A 21,141-nucleotide genomic window follows, 5' to 3' on the forward strand; every position below is an offset into this window, starting at 1 on the left:
TTATAAAATGAGAACTTTAATAATGAGATTGATGATTTTAAAGTTGTGTTCTTGGTATTTGCAAAATACTTATTATATTTTTATTTTATTCCAATATAGAAAGTAAATATTCACGAGTACTACCTTGGGAATATGTTGGCTAAGAACCTTCTATCTGAAAAAGGTTTGTTTCTACAGAGTGATTTGATAATAATGCTGGAATTTCATTGAAAGCATATGTTGAAATTGGAATTTAAAAGATCTTTTAGGAAAGCGTATGCATTTTAAAACACTAAAATAAAAAAAAATAAAACACTAAAATAAATTTCTGAACAATCCCTTAGAAAACTTTTTCGAAGAGATCTTTTCATTATTTTCTACGTCAACAAACATGCTTTTTGTCTACAAATTTTTCAAAATCTGGTAAGATAACACATGTTATCTTTATATCTTTATCTGTTATATTTATATAGTGTTAATGTTAGTCTTTTGCTTGCTGTAAGCGTAGTTGCTATACATGAAAATAGAAATGTAGTTGTGTCTCTAAAATTGTGAAATATTTTTGTTAATCTGTGTTATTCAAAGTCAACTAATTTAAGATTAAAATTCTCACTGATGTAAAAATACTTCAAAAGAAAATTGTTATGGCCATTTTTATGCCTCAAATAGAGTATTTCTTAGGTAAAGATGTAAGGATTAAATTTGACTGTCCTTTCAAACAAAACCATTTCAAGGCAACTAGCTAAAAGCAGTATGATAAAAATTATATGTATGTTTTCTATCTTTTTTTAGAAAGAAATTTAAAATTATGAAGTTGATTGAAAACTTAATCATTTGTATTTTATATTTAAGTCACTGGTCATTCTTTACACCTACCTTACATAGGTAATATCTTATATTATTCCACAGATCAAGAGTCAGATGAAAAGGAAAAATCAAAAGAGGCAAGTGACAAGTGTTGATTTTTTTCACTTTTAACATCTGTTATTAGTGAGATCTGAATTTGCACTACTGAAATGACAGAATGTAGTTGTGTGCTCTTTACCTATCAAATACCTCAAAGGATTGTTCCAAAGAAAATTTGCAGTATGTTAGGTTTTTCTGAGAATAGTTATACTGTGATACTTCTCTTTACTTTTAGAATCATAGGAAAATTAAGGAACTTGCCAAAGATGTATCTGGGAAAGTTTTCGTAATGGCACTGTATCACTTCCAGGCTTCACAGTAGTTCCCTCTGTTTAACATTGGAAACAGTTATAAATAAGAGCTTTTGCTTTTTTCCCCTGCTTTGGTCCTTGTCTCCCATGGGTAAAACAGATAAACTACATATGTAAATAACAAGCTACCAGACTGCAAGCATCTTCAAAGCAGGGACTGTCTTTTATCTCTTTACCCCGCAGTGCAAAGCACAGTTCTAGATATAATATAGGCACTTCGTAAGTGTGTACTGAATGTGAATACATAATTGATGACTGAAAAATAGGATTGTTTAAAAAGAATGATTCCTTAGGGTACCTAATCACAATTTTTAAATGCCCCTGTAGTTCAAGGAATGCATTCGGAATCCTAAGAACTCCCATAGAGTTAAATAACCTATTGTTAGAGGATATTCTGTAAGTGGTTTTATCTCATAATGATGATTTTTATTAGAAGAAAAATGAAATGGCAAAAGGCCTTAAAAGGGATGCCTATAACTCAAAAGGGTGGCTTTGGGGGTAATTGATAAGCTAAGCATGGACACACATAGCATTGCTATTTTAAAAGATTTTAATTTTACAGACTACCTTTGAGATAAAATATTTATTTACTGTGGCTCTGGAGGATAGCAAGATGGAATTCAAAGTGTGAAATGATAAAGGAAGAGGAAGAAAAGGGTAAGGGAAGAAAACTAACATTTACTGAGCCCCAATTTATAAGCCACATACTGTGTCAGGCATGTAACAAACGGTAATGCTTAATTTTTCCCACAACCTCTGAATATATATTATTATTTTCCTTTTACAAATGACAAAAACTGAAATTTGGTCAAAGTCAGAAAGCCAGTAAATTCAAAGCTTGGCTTCGAACCCAGGGTTTTCTAATTCTAGATACTAGCATGAAAATAGCATACAAGAAACCAAAATATTTTTTCCTGGAAACACTTTTTTATTGCCTATTTAAGCATGGCGCTGACAGGGTACCAAAGTGATACAAGATGAGCTCCCTGCCTCCAAAGAGCTTGCTTGGAGATACTATTAACAATATATTTTTTAGAGCCCTTATATTAGATTTTTCTTTGGTTTACGTAGATAAAATATGGGAGCTAGCTCCTTAATAATCCTTGTCTTCTGAGGTAATCTATTTTGTTCCCCCATTCCATAACATTTCTTCATTTGTCCTTTGCTGGCCTTGAAAAGATTTATATGGGAGTTTATGTTGAAAAGTATGGCTTTTAATATTAATGACAGGGGAGAAGAGTAAGCAGATTAATGAATGAGTACAGTATTAAGATTCCTGTTTTAGAAGATACTCTTTTACTAAGTAGCCCCACTTTAACAAATCAGACTTTAGACCTCTAGAATCTAAAGTATAACATAGCCATTCACTGAGAATTTAGTATAGAAAATTCTGACTAGTCCAGTAGAGTAAGTTCCTGTATTTTATCTTAATCTCTTTCTTTAGAAGTGTTAAAAGTAATTCATATTAATCAAGAGATTATATCCTTTTATATAAATGTACAGTTATCTTACATCTTAATTTTAGCACCAAATAAAATTTCCCTTTTTTGCTATATAAAACTAGCTCTGAAAATAAGTATTAGCTCAAATAAGAGTTTAGGAATCAAAAGAATGTTAGAGGAAGAATTTATAGAAAATATAGAAATGTTACCTTTATAAATGTTAGTTTATAAATAAAATGTAGTTTTCTTCCTTTAAGAATAAGTGTTTCTCCCATCCTCACCCCTACCTCCATTTCTAATGAAAAGTCTGTCTTACACGCTTTTTTTTTTTTTTTTTTAAGATTCCCACTAAAAATATCGAAGGTCAGATGACACCCTACTATCCTGTGGGAATGGGAAATGGTACACCTTGTAGTTTGAAGCAGAACCGGCCCAGATCAAGTACAGTGATGTACATATGTCATCCTGAATCTAAGCATGAAATTCTTTCAGTAGCTGAAGTTACAACTTGTGAATATGAAGTTGTCATTTTGACACCACTCTTGTGCAATCATCCTAAATATAGGTAGGATGTGGATTTAATATTTTAAACATGAAATGCACAAATGCACACATAAAATTTAATATTTTAAACATGAAATGCTTTAAAGTGTCATATGCTTAGCTTTAATGCTTTGTTCTTACTGAATAGATTCAGAGCATCCCCTGTGAATGACATATTTTGCCAGTCCCTGCCAGGATCACCATTCAAACCCCTCACCCTGAGGCAATTGGAACAGCAGGAAGAAATATTAAGGGTGCCTTTCAGGAGAAATAAAGAGGTATGAGAATTAGCTAACGGTATTTTCTCAGTGCTTTCTTTTCCAAAATTCAGAGCATGTATCAATATTTTAATCATTCCTTAGCATAGTAATAGTAATTTATTTTTCTGACTCAAATTTTAAGTTCCAATTTTTTTTAACTGATTTTAATTATTTTCCTAATTCTTGTACTTCTCAGAAACTATTTTATCATTCTCTTACTCTCATGATTTCATACTCTAGAGTTTGACATCCTATTAATTGTGGTGAAGTTGAATTTTTAGGTCGTTGAATGGCCTTCCCAGTTGGGCCCCTTGAAGAAACAGACTACAACTCATCTTCTAATGCGTTATTTCTTCAACCCATTACTCTATGTCATCAAACCATCATTCTTCTGAAACTTCTTATTCAACAGCAATCTTTTGGGTCTTAGTTCACTGGACATATGCATAACTTGATCTTAGCACATAAAACACTGAACATGTGAAGCTTGAACTTTCTCTCCTGCCTTTACTTGAAGTCATTCTCTCTGGTTCTCTCTATTCTCCTCTCCTGTGTATTAGGTCTTTGTCTACTTCCTGACGTTGAAAATGTTGATGTTCCCCACAGTTCTAGCCTAGTTCCCTTCTCTCTGTAGTATGTATAGTCAGTCTTGAATTCATCCAGGCCCATTCTGTTAACTTCCTTTAATACGCCCATGCGTTCCAAATACACATCTTCAACGTTGACCTTTCCCCTGAACTCAAACCACAGTCACAGTAGTTAACATGCATTGCATATTAACAGCTGTTACCTAATCGTCACAGCAACCTACAAGCTATACTATTATCACCCTCCTAAACAGGTTAGGAAATTGAGGTTCAGAGAAGGGAAGTGATAAGTGATGGATTAGAGATGAAGATCAAAACAGTGTGGTTCTAGAACCTGTCCTCTTAACCACTTCTCCATGCTGCTTCTCCTTTTCCATGTGTTATCTGATCTTTTCCTGATCTCCCCTATTTTTTTAAATATTCATTTGTTTACTTATTTATTTATTTTTACGTAATCTCCACACCCAGTGCGGAGCTTGAACTCACAATCCCAGGATTAAGAGTCGCATGCTTCTAATGAGCCAGCCAGGCATCTCTTCCTCCATGTTTTTAAAGCCGTGTTACTTCCTTTGCAAGTGAGAGAGGACTTCTAATGAATTACCCCAGGAAGAGATCAATGTTTCCTCTTTTTTGATCTTGTATTTTACTCAGTCCTCCATTATAGCACTTACATGGCTAAAATTGGTTGATTTTCCTATGATTCTTACATTAAGATCAACGGAGAATATACTGTGCTTTATTACTTTGAGGTTTCCAGCTCCTTGAATGGTACCTGTTATACTGCGGGTGCTTAGTAATGGTTTAAGTAACTAATAACTAACATTGAGATGCAAAGCCTATTTCTCCCCTTTCTCTTGAGTACTTCTGGTAAAAGTATTGCCCAACTCTTTGTAGTTGTGAACACTGCCATTCTGATAGGAAGGAAAAATTATCTTATTAATCTGTGTTTGATTTGAAGTGCTCAATTAAGAGATTGGACATGGATTTCTCTTCTTGTCTCTCCCTGATAGTGATTTAAATACTGACAGGTACTTAAAAGTCAGCTCAATCAAAATGCTTCACAAATCCTAACTTTAATTACTCTTCAGAGAAGAAATGGCAGCTTACTTTTCTCTAATTAATCTGTTTAATCTGCCATGTGAGAAAAATTACTTAAAAAAGCTACAGATGACAATACTTTCAAAATACTTAGGACCTTTAGAATACATGTTGTAGATGAAAACTTTAGGTAATACTGTAGGGCAAGTAGTTATTTAAAATGATATTTTTCTCAGAATCCTTTCCTTTATAAATCTAGTTAATTATGCATAACTTTTTTATTTATTTATTTATTTATTTATTTTAAGATTTTATTTATTTGTCAGAGAGAGAGAGTACACACAAGCAGACAGAGAGGCAGGCAGAGAGGGAGGAGGAAGCAGGCTCCCCGCCGAACATGGAGCCCGATGCGGGACTCAATCCCAGGACCCCAGGATCATGACCCGAGCCGAAGGCAGCGGCTCAACGAACTGAGCCACCCAGGCGTCCCTATGTATAACTTTTTTTAAAAAATGATATTTGTTGTATGGTTTGCCTTTTAAATGTGGAATAAGCGTAACCATAAAGATAATGAATTTTTTTTCTGTTTTAAACAAAAATATAAATCTGGCTATCAGAATTTTGTTTTGATATTAATACCTGTTACTTTTGTTTTGTTTGACATGAAGTGGTTTATTAAGGGGCATTAGGACAGAAGCCTCTTGGGCTATGGCAAATAGACAATATGGCAACCTGATCTCCACAACCCCACCTCTTGAAGACCTGATTTTATAACCCTGGAGGCTGGAAGTACACACTAGGGAACCACCCAGGAGAATGTTTAGGAATAAGTGTGAGTACAGAAACTATTTGCTAGATAACCCACTAAATAAAGTCTTAATGAGGCTTTAAAAAAAAAAATAGGTGTGAGTCATAGTCACTTCTCCAGCAGAACAAGAATGTTGTGCCCCAAGGGTGTCCTTAAGGGCCTAGTTGAACAAAAGGACACAATGGTGGGGGTGCTGTACTCAAGAAGACTTCAAGTGACAGAAGGGTCATTGTAGCAGATTGATCCAGGATGATGTTAGTCTAGCTGTCCCAGTCTATCCCTCAAATCCAGCCCTTAGAGTCTTATATGCCCACCTCTTCTATGATATTCTCTGGGCCATCAGAGAAGGGCTTTTTTGCGGTAGGGGCTCCTTGACTGGACAGTGTCCAAGTTGAATGCATAATCCACACAACTGTAGAGACAGCAAGAAAAGAGACCTATGTTGACACAACTAAGAATGAGTAATCATTTTGCTACCATGTCCCCCAGACTCTAAACCAGTTTGGTAACTACTGGGTTAAAGTGCTCACAGGACCATCTAGTGCCTATATCTCTGTATGCATGTCTTTTAAAGCATGAGTGATACTTCCTGAATTATCAGGCTTATACACGCTTCATTTGGTTTGATGTGCCCCCTTGTGCTAAGGTGAGTACATCCAAGGCCATTCTGTTTTGTGATAGGGCCTTTCACATCTTTATCATCTCATCTCTGTGTTCATGAGTGTCAGGCCATGGTAACTATTGTTGAGGATCCTCTGGGTATAATTAATTGTCTATATGCCATATCACATCTTCTGTGCCTAAAGATGGTACAGATATTCCTGCTAAATGGTCATACCAGTGAAAGACAGCATGGGTCCATCATGCCTTTAAATGGGATGAATTTGCCAAGGCTAATTTGGTGCTATCGGTGCTGTTATTATAATACATTTATTTGGAGATTACTAAACCATTTTATGAATTTCCAAACCCTACCACAAAAACTATCATCTTGCTTTTATTGGAATAATTTTTCTTAACAATGCAAGTAGATGTTCTGTCCATAAGCAGCAATAATAAATGGTCATACTTCTATCCTTCCTACCTCTTCCCCTATCTGAGCTAAAGGTTTCACTATGCATTAGTAATGTTCTTCCTCACTAACCTTACTACAGGTTTCATGCATTCTAAGTAATTAGTTTAGTCTGTTAGACCTTACTTAGCTCCTTAGGAGCAGTGACTACGTCGTCTTCGTTTTTAATACTCAGCTCTTAAAACAGTACCAGGAGCGTAGTATGTTCTGAATGTAGAAAGACTATACATAAAATCCAAGGCCCTTTCCACTTACCATATGATGTCTCTGATATGAGGGCAGAGGGTTGTAGGGGTTAGGAAGGAAAAAATGGAACAAGATGGGATCGGGAGGGAGACCGTAAGAGACTCTTCATCTCAGCAAACAAACTGAGGGTTGCTGGGGGGTGGTGGGGTAGGGATAGGGTGGCTGGGTTATGGACATCGGGGAAGGTATGTGCTATGGTGAGTACTGTGCAGTGTGTAAGACTGATGATTCATGGACCTGTACCCCTGGGGCAAATAATACATTATATATTAATTTTTAAAAATTATGTTTAAATTAAAAAAATAAATAAACCCCAAATCCAAGATCCTTTCAAAAAATAAGATGTCATATGGCAGTCTTTGTGCTCATCTATAATATTGGAGGAGAGGAAGGGTAAGGTCATTGGTTTCTAGAGTGACCTTCCAATGACTCCCACCAGCCAAAGAAGGAGAAAAGAACCACAGTTGATTAATGGCAACTACAGCAGGTGAAAGGAGGCATCATGTCCACTATACACTTACAAAGAACCCTTTTACTATTTAATTTTTTTAATTATGTTATTCAGTTTTAATTGGTATACTCCTTTAATTCTGATCTAGATTCATTTTCACCCCTCACTGTCAAAACCCAGTTTACTTCTGGATTCTAACTCATTATCCTCTTTCATAACTTTTCTCTCCACCCTACTTCTGTCATTCCTTTAGAGTCTCTTCCTCTGTGGCTTGGGTTACTTCAACTGCCAATGTGGCTCTCCACCTCAGGATTTGTTCTTACTATTCCTTTCCTGCTACTGCGACAGTATTACTTAAAATCTGATAAATCTAATCCCATATTTTTGCCTAAAATCCATAATATCCAAATTTCTTAGAATTATGTAATTTTTTACCAGTAAGTACCTGTTTATCTCTTTAGTTTTAAATATTGTTTTAAACCCCACGTCTTTGCTCTTCTTATGTCTTCCTCAGGTTCACATGTGTATGTGCACACAGACACAAAACCTGCAGACATTTACATAAATCACAAATTATTCATGTTTCAAGAACGAAGAGTTTTCTCTTTATGAAGTCTTCATGTTTCAAGTCTTCATCAAAATCTCTTTGAATCACCACTCCCTCTCTGAATCTGCTATTCTCTGCACCCTTTTAGTGGATGTCTTTCTTTACCAACTTGCAGCATCCTTCAGGACAGCAACCAGATCCTGCTGAATTTTAATAATTATAATTAATATTCATATTTACTCCCACTCAGCTCCTCTTAACCCTTCTTGTTATCTTTTATTTACCCACAGTAACCACATTTTCCAGAACTAAATATAGAGACAAAATCTAACAAGTGGTGAAATAATATTTTAGTGCATTTCCTTTCAGTCTTTTGGGGGATTTTTTTTTTTTTTGATACATACACACGCAGAGATAGACATTAAAAAAAAATAATTAGGACCAAACTGTGTGCTCTGTTTGTGTGTAAATATATAAAATATCTTCACTTGTTTTCACTTAACAGCATATCATTTTTTACATTCCTATGTCATAATCGTCTATAATATTATTTTAATTAACTCACATATTCCATTGTTTAAAGTACCAGGAGTTACTTAAATTATTTACTGGTTTGGATATTTTTGTTACCCACAATTTTTTGCTAACATGAAGAATGCCACACTGAATGTCATTGGAGCTAAATCTTTGCAGCCATCAGTGGTGATTCTTTACTCCAGATAAATTTCTAGAGATAGGTCAAAGGTAAGCACATATTGAAGGGTTTTGATATATACTATCAGATTGTACTTGAGAAGAATAGTGGAATTTTACAGTCCCATTAGAAATAGTTAAAAAAAAAGTGCTGATGTCTATTTGTGTATATTTCTTTGTATTTGTGTGTATATAATGTGTGTGTGTTTTTTAGTAAGGTGGAATACTGCATAGCTTAGGTACTTGCATTGGAATAACTCGAGCTGCTATGATCAAAACAAAGAAAAATGAAACAAAATATGTGAAATGGTAATTATCCCGGTATGTTAAGAATGGCCATCATACTCCCTGATAGAGGGAAATAATTTGTCTAGAGCTTTCTCCATTATATTAAGTGTTGCAAAACTCATTTTCTTAAAACACATTAAAAATGAGTGGGCAACTTTTATTTTCCTAATCTCCTTCAGTTTAAAAATAATAATTAAAGTCATAACTAAAAAAAAAGTATGATATAGAAGCCCTTAACATATGTGTTTAATTTTAGGAAGAGTTGCAATCCACTAAAGAAGAGAGATTTCCAGCAATCCACAAACCCATTGCTGTTGGTTCTCAGCCTATGCTCACTGTTGGAACAACCCACATATCCAAATTGACAGATGACCAACTCATAAAAGAGTTCCTTAGTGGTTCCTACTGCTTTCATGGGGTGAGAAGTAAACCTTTGGTTTCAATATTTATCTAACAGCCTTCACTTATGTGCTATTTAGTCACAGGGCATCAGCAGCACTGAAAAAAGTTTTTGTCAATAGAGAAATGACAGGATTCTGGAAGCCTCCTAACGGATATTTTCTGTCTGCATCTTACTATAATCTAAGTAATAGCCATTATGTTTCCTTTGCTCATAAGCTAAAACTTGACCTTTACTTACAAGCTAAACTTGACCTTTACTTGACAGAAAATACATACAACTAAGTCATGTGGGATTCTGGTTGATTGCTGGAATGGGCATCAAGGACTAGATAGCCTTAAAGAAAAAAAAAAAAAGATTGAATAGCCTACGTTTTATTTATGTGGCAATCACTTTTAAAACTTGAGTTAACATCTACAAAGGTTAAATTCTGCCCCTAATAAACTAATAGTTTCAATGGGAAATACACTAAGTGGAATTTTTATTTTATTTTACCAAGGCAATACAGCAGTTATTCTCTGTATTTGTCTTTTTTAAATTATTATTTCTCAGTAATTTCTTTTTTCTTTTTATTACTGAAGTGTGGTTGACATCCGTTATGTTACTTTCAGGCATGTGTAATATAGTGATCTGACAATCCTGTGCATTACTCAGTGCACATCACACCGAGTATAGTTAATCATCTTCCACTGTATAACATTCTTTCTCAGTAACTTTTTTATTTTAATTTTCAACCATATTATTACTCTTACAGTTTTTCTAATTATATATATTTCTGTTATTCTCATATGGCAATACTGAGACGACCACAATCCCCCATTCTCTTTGTGTAACTTGATCTGTTTTCTTTCCTATAGGGCGTTGGTTGGTGGAAATATGAATTCTGCTATGGCAAACATGTACATCAATATCATGAGGTATAGAATAGCCTTTATATCATTCTACCACTAGATAGATTAAAGTTTTAAAAATCGTTTGTGAAAAAAAGAAGGGGGAATGGCATTTTAATCATGAAGTGACTTTAATATGAAAATACTTAAAGTGTCTCTGAGTTCTAGAAAATGGAAAACTTGGTTTTAACTAAGTCACTCATCTTAAAATAACGTTTATCAACTCCTCAGATTCTTGTATAACTGTGACTCTGGAGTATTAATAGGCTATTGTGACTAACCTCTTTAGCTTTGACTGAGAAATTAGTCATTAAAATAAAGTGAATAGTAAGAGTACGTTATGGCTCGAGTTAGGAAAATAGGGTAAATACAGCAAGTTTCTCAGCTGAAAGAATATACCATATCATCCAAATTTAAAATCAAGTAAGTTTTAAGATTGTACAGTTAGCTTTTTATTCTTCCTTTTATAACTAATTTCATAAATCAGATAGCATTTTCTTCTAAACTTTAACCAAGCTGCTTAAATTCTAAACTTCAGGCTTCAAGAAGTTTATTTGTCATAATTGTACCTTGTTTGGTAAGGTAAACTGCTAGACGTTGAAGACAAACATTAATTAATAAATATTCATCTGGCTGTTTTAAGCAGCTCTTTTTATTCCCCCAAAGAAATAATAACTAGTAATTTAAAAATACTGTCTTGGGCACCTGGGTGACTCAGTGGGTTAAGTCTTTGCCTTCGGCTCATGGTCATGATCTCAGGGTCCTAGGATCGAGCCCTGTATCTGGCTCTCTGCTCAGCGGGGAGCCTGCTTCCCCCTCTCTCTCTGCCTGCCTCTCTGCCTACTTATGATCGATCTCTCTCTCTCTCTCTCTCTGTGTCAAATAAATAAATAAGATCTTAAAAAAAAAAAACCCACTGTCTTTACCCTCTTGAGATGTTGTGAGTCAGTCTTAAATTCCAAGACAGATCATACCAGGAAAGATCAACTCAACCTCCCACATTTAAATCAATCCAAATTTATGAGGCGTCTATAAACTAGGAGATTTTATTTCTCTGCTTAAATCTGAGAGATGCCATTTGACTCTTCTCACTTCTTCTTGCTACTATGTAGAAGTTTCATTTATTTTTAATAATATTTATTAATAGAAAAAAATATTACCTAACTATAGCCCAGATAATACGTAGTTTCTTTGTTTTTTTGGTTTTTTGTTTTTTTAAGATTTTACTTATTTATTTGACAGAGACACAGCAAGAGAGGGTACACAAGCAGGTAAGCAGGGAGAGTAGGAGAGGGAGAAGCAGGCTTCCCACTGAACAGGAAGCCCAATGCAGGGCTGGATCCCAGGACCCTGGGATCATGACCTGAGCCAAAGGGAGATGCTTAATGATTGAGCACCCTGGCCCCCCAGTTGCTTTATTTTAAATTAAAGGAATATGTTCCAGAAATTTAGATGAATAGTAAAATTCTCCTCCACCATTGTCCCATTTCCTAAAAGTAATTGCTGTTAACATTTTCTTAGTTAACCTCCTCAAGAAAAAAAAAAAAGGCTTATACATAAATGGTAGTATAACTAGTAAATACACTGTTCTATACTTATTCTTTTCAGTTAGTATCTTGGAGATCTTTCTGTGCTAGCAACAGCTGATCTCATTTTTTTTTAGCAGGTACAGAGGAGTGTATTTATACTCAAAATGTATTTAGCCAGATCTCTACTGACAGATCTTTGAATGATTTCCAGTTTTTGCTGTGATAGCATCTTAGTGAGCATTTATAAATAGTTTTGTTTGTTGGTAAACATCTGCAAGTATATTCATAAGGCACATTTCTAGCAATGGATTTGCTGGTCAAAATGTATGCATACTGAATATTGCCTTCCAGGGACGCCTGGGTGGCTCAGTTGGCTAAGCGTCTGTCTGCCTTCAGTTTAGGTATGATCTGAAGGTCCTGGAATCGAGTCCTGCATCAGTCTTTTTGCTCAGCGGGGAGCCTGCTTCTCCCTCTGCCTGCTACTCCCCCTTCTTGTGCTTTCTCTCTCTCTGGCAAATAAATAAAATAAATAAATACAAATAAATATATAACATTGCCTTCCAAAAAGTTGTAAGGCATTCCCATTAACAGTGACTTTAAAATACACGCATGCACACACACAACTTCTTTTCCCCATACACTTGCCAACACTAGGTTTTATCAAACTCATTTTCCCAAGGTCATATAACCTAGAACTTTCTGAGGGACTCTGCTAGGAGCTTTGGGAGATAAACAAATAATAGTAGCTAACAAATATACTCATTGTATACCAGGCACTGTTCTAAGTATGCATATTAACTCGATCCTCATAACAACCATTAAGAGGTATCTGTTGTACTTCCAAGGTGAGGATATAAGTTTAGTAACTTGCCTAAAACCACATTAGGAGTAAATGATGAAGCCAGAGTTCTAACGCAGGCAGTCTTGCTCCATATCCAGCCTCTTTTATTCTTTTTAAAGATTTTTTAAAGATTGTATTTATTTATTTGGCAGAGAGCCTGATGTGGGTTTGGATCCTAGGACTCTGAGATCGTGACCTGAGCCAAAGGCAGAGGCTTAACCCACTGAGCCACCCAGACTTCCCCATATCCAGCCTCTTAAGCATTTCACTTTGCAGCTTCAGTCCCTGTCTATCTAGTAACTTACAGTCTGGTTGCTAAAAGAATGTTAAATTGTTGTCTCTTCCACTAGGCAGTAAGCTCTGCTACCAGCAGTGGCTGTGCCTCTTTCATCTACCACTGTAAGGGTTTCTAATTCTACTAATCACATGTATGCTAAATTCTAGTGCTCAGCATGATACCTAGCATGAAACATGAAAAAGGAAAGGAAGACAGGAAGGAAGGGAGGAGAGAGGAAATAAAAGGAGAGAAGTCCTCATATAAGACAGTATACAGTTCGTATTTTAAAAAATTAACATAATGGGGAAGGAAGTTTCTGAACAGATAGTCTTGATGCAGAAATAAGCATGATATCAAATAAGTACTGTGAATACTCATATAACTTGCAGATTGTCATTTGAAAGAGTAGAAGTAGAATGAAGGTAGGCTCAGCGGGTCTGCAGGTAAGAGATATAGGCCAGAGATTTAATTAAGAGTCACAGTAGTGGGGCGCCTGGGTGGCTCAGTTGGTTAAGTGTCCGACTCTTTATCTCAGCTCAGGTCTTGATCTCAGGGGAGTTTAAGCCCACACTGCACTCCATGCTGGGTGTGGAGCCTACTTTTAAAAAGAAGAAGAATCACAGTAATATGCAGTTATATCACTTAAGTATGAGAAATTAAACTCTTGGTTGGAGGGGTGAGATGCTGGCATTGGGAATATAGAGGAAGAGTCTGAAGCCAAGAACATCTCCAGGAAAACAATGGACAAAACCAATAAATGTAGGAGAGGAAGGAAATAAAAGAGTCAAACGTAACTGTATGTGGAGCTAGCCTGACCAGGAAGTAGTTACATTATTCAGAGAAAAAAGGAACAAAGAAGGTAACAGACCTGACTTGCATTGTTTGACTAACATCTAAACATTCATCTGCAGTATGCAGGTGAAGATAAGGACTATAACTTATAGGCCATCAGGATAAATGTGTACTTGATGATATCAAGGATTCCTTACAAATACCTTTTCATATATTAGGACAAAGATAGTGGGAAGACCTCTGTGGTTGTGGGTACATGGAACCAAGAAGAGCATATTGAATGGGCTAAGAAGAATACTGCTAGAGCCTATCACCTTCAAGATGATGGTACCCAGACAGTCAGGTAAAGATTAACCTTATTTGCCTCTGGATTAGAATATTTAAAACTCAAAATATTGAGAAGCATAAAATTTAAACACTTAAGTAAAATCTCTGGTCAGTTTTTCTCAGGGACATCTTTTAAATTAGTTTTCTTTTCCTAAGATAATTAAGAACCACAGTTGCAGAAGTGGTGGGTATCGGGAATGGGGGTGGGGGGCCTGGATTCAAATGCTGGCTCTTCACTTACTACCTTGGGTAAATTACATAATCTTCTTAAGTCTCATTTTTCTTGTTTACTGACATTTGCCTCATAGGATTGTTATGACATTTTAACGATCATGTATGTAACACAAGTGCCTACAACAGCTTGTAGTAAATTCTGGCTGCTGCCTTTAGCAGCGGTGGTGGTGTGGTGAGAGAGTGTGCTAGGGGCTGCCTTCGTGACACTGGCTTAATTCCAGCCATTAGGTCAGAAAGCTGTTAGAAAGCTGTTAGAAAGCATTGCCTCTTCCATGTGTCCTGTTTAGCTTTTCAAGTTAGTTAATTCTATTTTAATTTATTCTAGCATTTCCCTTGTCACTTGACCTCTCTGAGGTTATGATTGAAAATAAACAGTGGCTCTCTGAAAAACTATCTCACAACTTCTTTGAGTTACATCTTGTTACAGCAAGAATAACTAAGCTGTTCCAAAAATAACTAAGCTTTAGTTTTCTTGTAGTCTCTTACTTGGACAATCTTAAATTATTCATTCTTTCTTTATTGGGTATTAACTTTGTCCTTCCTTGCACAGATGGTATTTTTTTTTAAGGAAATATTCTTTTTTTAAAGATTTTATTTATTTATTTGACAGACAGAGATCGCAAGTAGGCAGAGAGGCAGGCAGAGGGGGGGTGGGGAGAAGCAGGTTCCCTGATGAGCAGAGAGCCTGATGCGGGGCTCGATTCCAGGACCCTGGGATCATGACCTGAGCTGAAGGCAGAGGCTTAACCCACTGAGCCACCCAGGTGCCCTGCACAGATGGTATTAAGAGACTCTGTTTTTAGAGTGTGCTGACTTCAGGGTGCCTGGTTGCCTCAGTCCATAGAGCGTGGGACTCTTGATCTCAGGGTTGTGAATTCAAGCCCCGCATTGGGTTAAAAATAAAAATCTTAAAAAAAAAAAAAAAATGGGGCGCCTGGGTGGCTCAGTGGGTTAAAGCCTCTGCCTTCAGCTCAGGTCATGGTCTCAGGGTCCTGGGATCGAGCCCCACATGGGGCTCTCTGCTCTCTCTCTGCTTCCCTCTCTGCCCACTTGTGATCTCTGTCTGTCAAATAAATAAATAAAATCTAAAAAAAAAAAAAGAATGTATTGACTTCTTGGGCTGACCAGAATCAAAGTTGGCAAAATTAAGCAATGGGCATTTAAGTATTAGAATATGCTAAAACAAGATGGACTTTTCTTACATTCAGGTATGTTTCATGTGGAAGTAGTTCATAGTGTCATGGGCAACGCATATTGAAGCTCAGGAGCATAAGGCTAGCTAAATTAAAAAATTTTTTAGATCCTGCTCATCTGGAATTTGTATGTTAACCTTGGCTCTACTTTTGTATACCTGCATGTCAGTCTTTTAATGGGTGGAGCTGGCTGGAGGATGGCAAAAAGGGAAAACTGTGCCACAAAGTAAATAATACACAGGGCTGAAGAAATGGTTCACTTCAAAAGGACTTTTTTTAAAACTCTTTAACCTTAACTATTTGTACACAAAAAATGATATGCAAATTGAAGATTATTAATTAAATCATTCCACAGTATTTCAGTTTTATACTCTCTTTATAGAATCTGATTTTCTTGGTGACATGACCCTAAAAATATTTTATAACTATTGCAAAACTGATCCCTCTAACCATCTTCTCACCCTCCCCATTACAATTACTCTGAATTAATGAAGTTTTGGTTAATAAAACTTGTGTGTTTCTCTGGTTTAGGATGGTATCACATTTTTATGGGAATGGAGATATTTGTGATATAACTGACAAACCAAGACAGGTCACTGTAAAACTAAAGTAAGTTGGACCATCAACTCGTGCTTTATGCTTCTCTTTAATCTGCTTCCAATGGGTAAAAGTTTATATAAATGGTGACTCAGTGGGTTAAGCCTCTGCTTTCAGCTGCCTTCAAGTCATGATCTCAGGGTCCTGGGATCGAGTCCCACATTAGGCTCTCTGCGCAGCGGGGAGCCTGCTTCCCTCTCTCTCTCTGCCTGCCTCTCTGCCTACTTGTGATCTCTGTCAAATAAGTAAGTTAATCTTTAAAAAAAAAAGTTTATATAAATGTAAAATATAATTGTGAATAATTATATTTATGCATAATAATATATGGATTGATTTAAAATTACTGATTTAAAATTATTAAAATATTGATTTAAAATTATTACTTTATTCCAAAATATTAAAATTGGGGTACCTGGCTGGCTCAGTCAGTGGATCCTGCGACTCGATCTCGAGGTTGAGAGTTTGAGCCCCACATTGGTTGTAGAGATTAAAGAAAGAAAGAGGAAGGGGTGCCTGGGTGGCTCAGAGGGTTAGGCTTCTGACGTCGGCTTGGGTCATGATCTCAGGGTCCTGGGATCGAGCCGCGTGTCGGGCTGCTTTCTCCCCGCCCCGCTGGCCTTTCTGCCTACTTGTGATCTCTCTCTGTGTTAAATAAATAAAAAATCTTTAAAAAAAAAAAAAAGAAGAAGAAGAAGAAGGAAAGAAAGAGGAAGAGAGCAAGAAACTTTAAAAGATATAGAAAGAAAATTGTTTTTAAAAATAAAATATTGGGGCATCTGGGTGGCCGACTCTTGGTTTCAGTTCAGGTCATGAGCCCAGGGTCATGAGACTGAGCCTCACATCTGGCTCCATCCTAAGGGTGCAGTGTCCTTGAGATTTTCTCCCTCTACCTCTGCCCCCTTCCTCTGTTCACTCATGCGCTCTCTCTAATATAAATAAATTAAAATATTTAAAGATAAATAAAATACTAATACTAAAATTATTTCAATATAACTTATTTGTAAGTTGTAATGATTTTTAAATTATATTATTTCAGTTATTTATTATATTAAATTATACAGGGCTACCTACATGAGATTTATATAGCTTAAAAGGAAAACAGTTAAAAATACTTCTGTACAGGGCACCTGGGCGACCCAGTTGGTTAAGCAGCTGACTCTTGATTTCAGCTCAGGCCCTGATTACAGGGTCATGAGATCAAAGCCCATGTCAGGCTCTGGAGTCAGCAAGGCATCTGCTTGGGATTTTCTTTCCCTCTCCCTCTGCACCTCCCCACCCCCTACCCCCGTCCCAACTCACCTGTGTGCACATATGTACGCTCGCTCGCTCTCTCAATTAAGTCTTTTTAAAATAAAAATACTTTTGTATGGTTTGGGCAGTACTTTAAAGTGCTCTCTGGGGGCTCCTGGGTGGCTCAGCAGGTTAAGCCTCTGCCTTCGGCTTAGGTCATGATCTCAGGGTCCTGGGATCAAGCCCCGCATTGGCCTCTCTGCTTAGCAGGGAGCCTGCTTCCTCCTCTCTCTGTCTTCCTCTCTGCCTACTTGTGATCTCTCTCTCAAATAAATAAATCTTGAAAAAAAAAATAAAAATAAAGTGCTCTCTGTTTCAGGTGTAAAGAATCAGATTCTCCTCATGCTGTTACTGTATATATGCTAGAGCCTCACTCCTGTCAGTATATCCTTGGGGTAAGTACAAAAATAATACTCAGGAATTCAGTTTGGGAACATGTTTCTGTTTTTAGAATTAAGTCTTGAAAGGATCCTCAGTAATCTCCAAAATTTAATATAGTCCCCATACTATCTCATAAAAGCTATAATCTTTTTTATTGAGGTACAATTTACAAAAAATAAAATGCAGAGTTCTTAAGTGTTGAGTTTGATACACTTTGATAATTTTATATACCGATGGAACTATCACCCAAAACAAGGTATCTGTCACTGCAAAAAAATGGTTTATACCCCTTTTATGTCAGGACCCCAACCGCCACTGATACCCCTTTCTGCTTCCTGACACCATAGAGCAGTTTTGCCTGTTTTTTTTTTTTTTTATTCCACATGATTGGGATCATACAGTATATCGTTTTTTATGCCTGCCCTCTTTAACTTGTCATGTTTTTTAGACTCAGCCATGTCACTCCAGTATTTCGTTCTCTTTTTAGTACTGAATAGTATTCATTTGTATACACATTTGCTTATCCATTCTTCTATATAAACATTTGGGTTTCTCATTTTTTATTACGTGAATAAGGCTGCTGTGAACATTTTTTTTAACAAGTCATTTTGTGATCATGTATTTTCATTTCTTTTGGGTAAGTACCTAGGTGTGGAGCTAAATCATAGATTAGATACATGTTTAGCTTTTACCATATAGTCATCCAAGTGCTTGTACCATTTTATATTCCTACCAGTAATACACGAGAGTCCAAGTGTTCTACATCCTCCACATCCTCCTCAACATTTGGTATCCAGAGTCTTTTTTCTTTTAGCCACTTTAGTCATTTTAATATGTATTTCCCATATGGAAAATGGTGTTGAGCAGCTTTTCTTGTGATTGTTCATTCATAGATCTTTGTGAAGTGCCTAGCCAAGTTTTTTTTGTTGTTTTTTTTTAAGAAAAATTATTCTGACACTTATTAAAACAGTCTTTATTCAGGACTGTTGGCAATAAGTGTGTCAAGACTTTCACAGTAGGGAAGAGAGATCCAGCGTAACACTACATACAGCCAAGACAGCTGGGGATGTACAACCAGTGAGCAGAAGGTGGCAGCGGGGGTGGCTCAGTGGATGGAAAATTACTAAAAGGAGACATCAGCTTAACTGAATCGACAGGATTACTGCTGAAGACAGGCCAGGATGATCAGCTCTCAAAGGTGAAAGATGAGGAATTTGATTAGCTATGGAATGGATGATTAGATGTTGAGGGTGAGGGGTTCTCTCTACACTGGTTGATCAGGATTCTTGCAACAACTGGACTACAGGGCACAAGTACAAGAAGAGGGGTAGCCAAAAAGAGGAATTGGGGATCCTTAATTCGGTTTGGTCAAGGAGACTCTGTCATCTGTTAGTCTTTTACCTTTTTTTATTGTTGTTTGTCTTCTTATTTCTAGAAGTTCAGATACATTCTGGATATGAGTTCTTTTATTTATAGTGCACACATTCTTTCCTCAATCTGTGGCTTACCTATTTATTTTCCTGTCTTTTGATGACCAAAAGTTTATTTGATAAAGTTTATTTTAATCAGTTTTTCCTTTTTATGGCTAGTGCTTTATTTTGTTCTAAGAAATATTGCTATCCCAAAGTCATGAAAATATAACCCTAGGGAGCCTAGGTGGCTCAGTTGGTTAAGCAACTGCCTTCAGCTCAGGTCACAATCCTAGAGTCCTGGGATTGAGTCCCACATCGGGCTCCCTGCTTGTCCCTCTGACCCTCCCCACTCTTGTGTGTGCTCTCTCTCTCTCTCATTTTCTCTCTCTGTCTCTCAAATAAATAAATAAAAATCTTCAAAAAAATTTTTAAAAAGAAAATATCATCCTATGTTCTATCTAGAAACTTTATGGTCTTGCCTTTGGTTATATGATGCCTAAGAGTGGCTTTCTCTGTATTTTTCCTGGTCAGAGTTCACAGAGCTTTTTGCGTGTATGGGTTGATATTATTCATCAGTTTTGGAAAAATTTTACATTTTTATGAATATACATTTAACAAATTTATACATATGTATTCATGCAGAAGAACACTAAATAAAGTATTCAGTTTAGCAACTTTTTAATGGCTTTATTGTTTTTGTCTTTAGGTTGAATCTCCAGTGATCTGTAAAATCTTAGATACAGCAGATGAAAATGGACTTCTTTCTCTCCCCAACTAAAGGATAATAAAGTTTAGGGAAAGAAAAGATCATTGACAGTCATGATTTCTGTCCGACCATGTGTCTCATTGTAGAGTTCTCAGCCATTGAACCTCATCTAAAGGATCGTATAAAAGGACTCTCAACCACTTTGTGAATATGTATGTGTATATAAGAGGTTATTGATAAACTTCTAAGGCAGATAATTGTCTCACTTCTTTCATTTTTGTTGTGTCTTATGAACTGATTGTGTTTCTTGCTTGGATAATGTGATTCCAAAATAAATCTCATCCAAGCAATTTACAGTCCAGCCTAATGAAATATCATAATTGTACCTATTGAAAGTTTTTAAATAATAGATTTATTATGTAAATTATAGTATATATAACTAGTTAATGAACTAAAAATAATGAAGAAGGGAATTGATAGGAGTTTGTTTAAATCGGAGACCATGTAAAATATGTAAATTCTAGTGCCTGAAATCCTTTCAACAAATTTTTATTTAGCAACTGCTCTCTACCAGGTATTAAACTAGAAACTGGGCACATAATAGAGCCTCACAACATTTAAGTTTTCTTCACTTCTGTTAATCTCAAGAAACTCTTACTTGTAAGAGGTTTCTCTCTTGGAACTTTTAATCTATTTCTTTCTCCCTGATGTGAATGTGTTTTTTCCCAAGGTGTATGCACCTGGTGTAGACAAACATTCTTCTCTCTTGACTTAGAATGGTTTACTCCAACAAAACACACTGTGCTGGCCAGCCTTTGTACTTGCCTGCTGTATACTACAGAGTTTAGTTCTGGACAGTTTTACAGCACAATATTTATTTTAAAGTGAATAAAAAGTTCACAAGCAGCGTTGTCATTGTAGTCAATCGTAGATTATTCCTTTCCTTTATTTTCTCCATCACTGTGTTGCACAGAACACTATCCTGTTGTATTTTGGATGTACATAGCTAAATAAGGACAGAATAGTGGCTATAAAATGCTTTACTTTTCCTCCTTTTCAGTAGTTCTGGCCAAAGATATTTTCGTTTGAGAAATGGTTAAT

The 21,141-nt window shown here is 36.1% G+C and overlaps 1 protein-coding gene across 1 annotated transcript in view; it reads left to right on the forward strand.

Moving 5' to 3' along the window:
• Positions 1–20,946, forward strand: part of ERLEC1 (endoplasmic reticulum lectin 1) — a 30,617-nt gene extending 9,671 nt beyond the window's left edge. The window contains exons 5-14 of the mRNA XM_080813006.1: positions 100–163; positions 889–923; positions 2,980–3,203; positions 3,330–3,459; positions 9,428–9,589; positions 10,429–10,488; positions 14,119–14,243; positions 16,186–16,263; positions 17,861–17,936; positions 20,041–20,946. Of these exons, the coding sequence (XP_080669132.1) occupies positions 100–163; positions 889–923; positions 2,980–3,203; positions 3,330–3,459; positions 9,428–9,589; positions 10,429–10,488; positions 14,119–14,243; positions 16,186–16,263; positions 17,861–17,936; positions 20,041–20,112 (1,026 nt within the window). The 3' untranslated portion in view covers positions 20,113–20,946. The remainder of the gene's footprint in view (positions 1–99; positions 164–888; positions 924–2,979; positions 3,204–3,329; positions 3,460–9,427; positions 9,590–10,428; positions 10,489–14,118; positions 14,244–16,185; positions 16,264–17,860; positions 17,937–20,040) is intronic.
• Positions 20,947–21,141: the final 195 nt, after the last annotated feature.

This window comes from Martes martes, assembly GCF_963455335.1.
Source record: "Martes martes genome assembly, chromosome: 9".
Lineage (NCBI taxonomy): Eukaryota > Metazoa > Chordata > Mammalia > Carnivora > Mustelidae > Martes > Martes martes.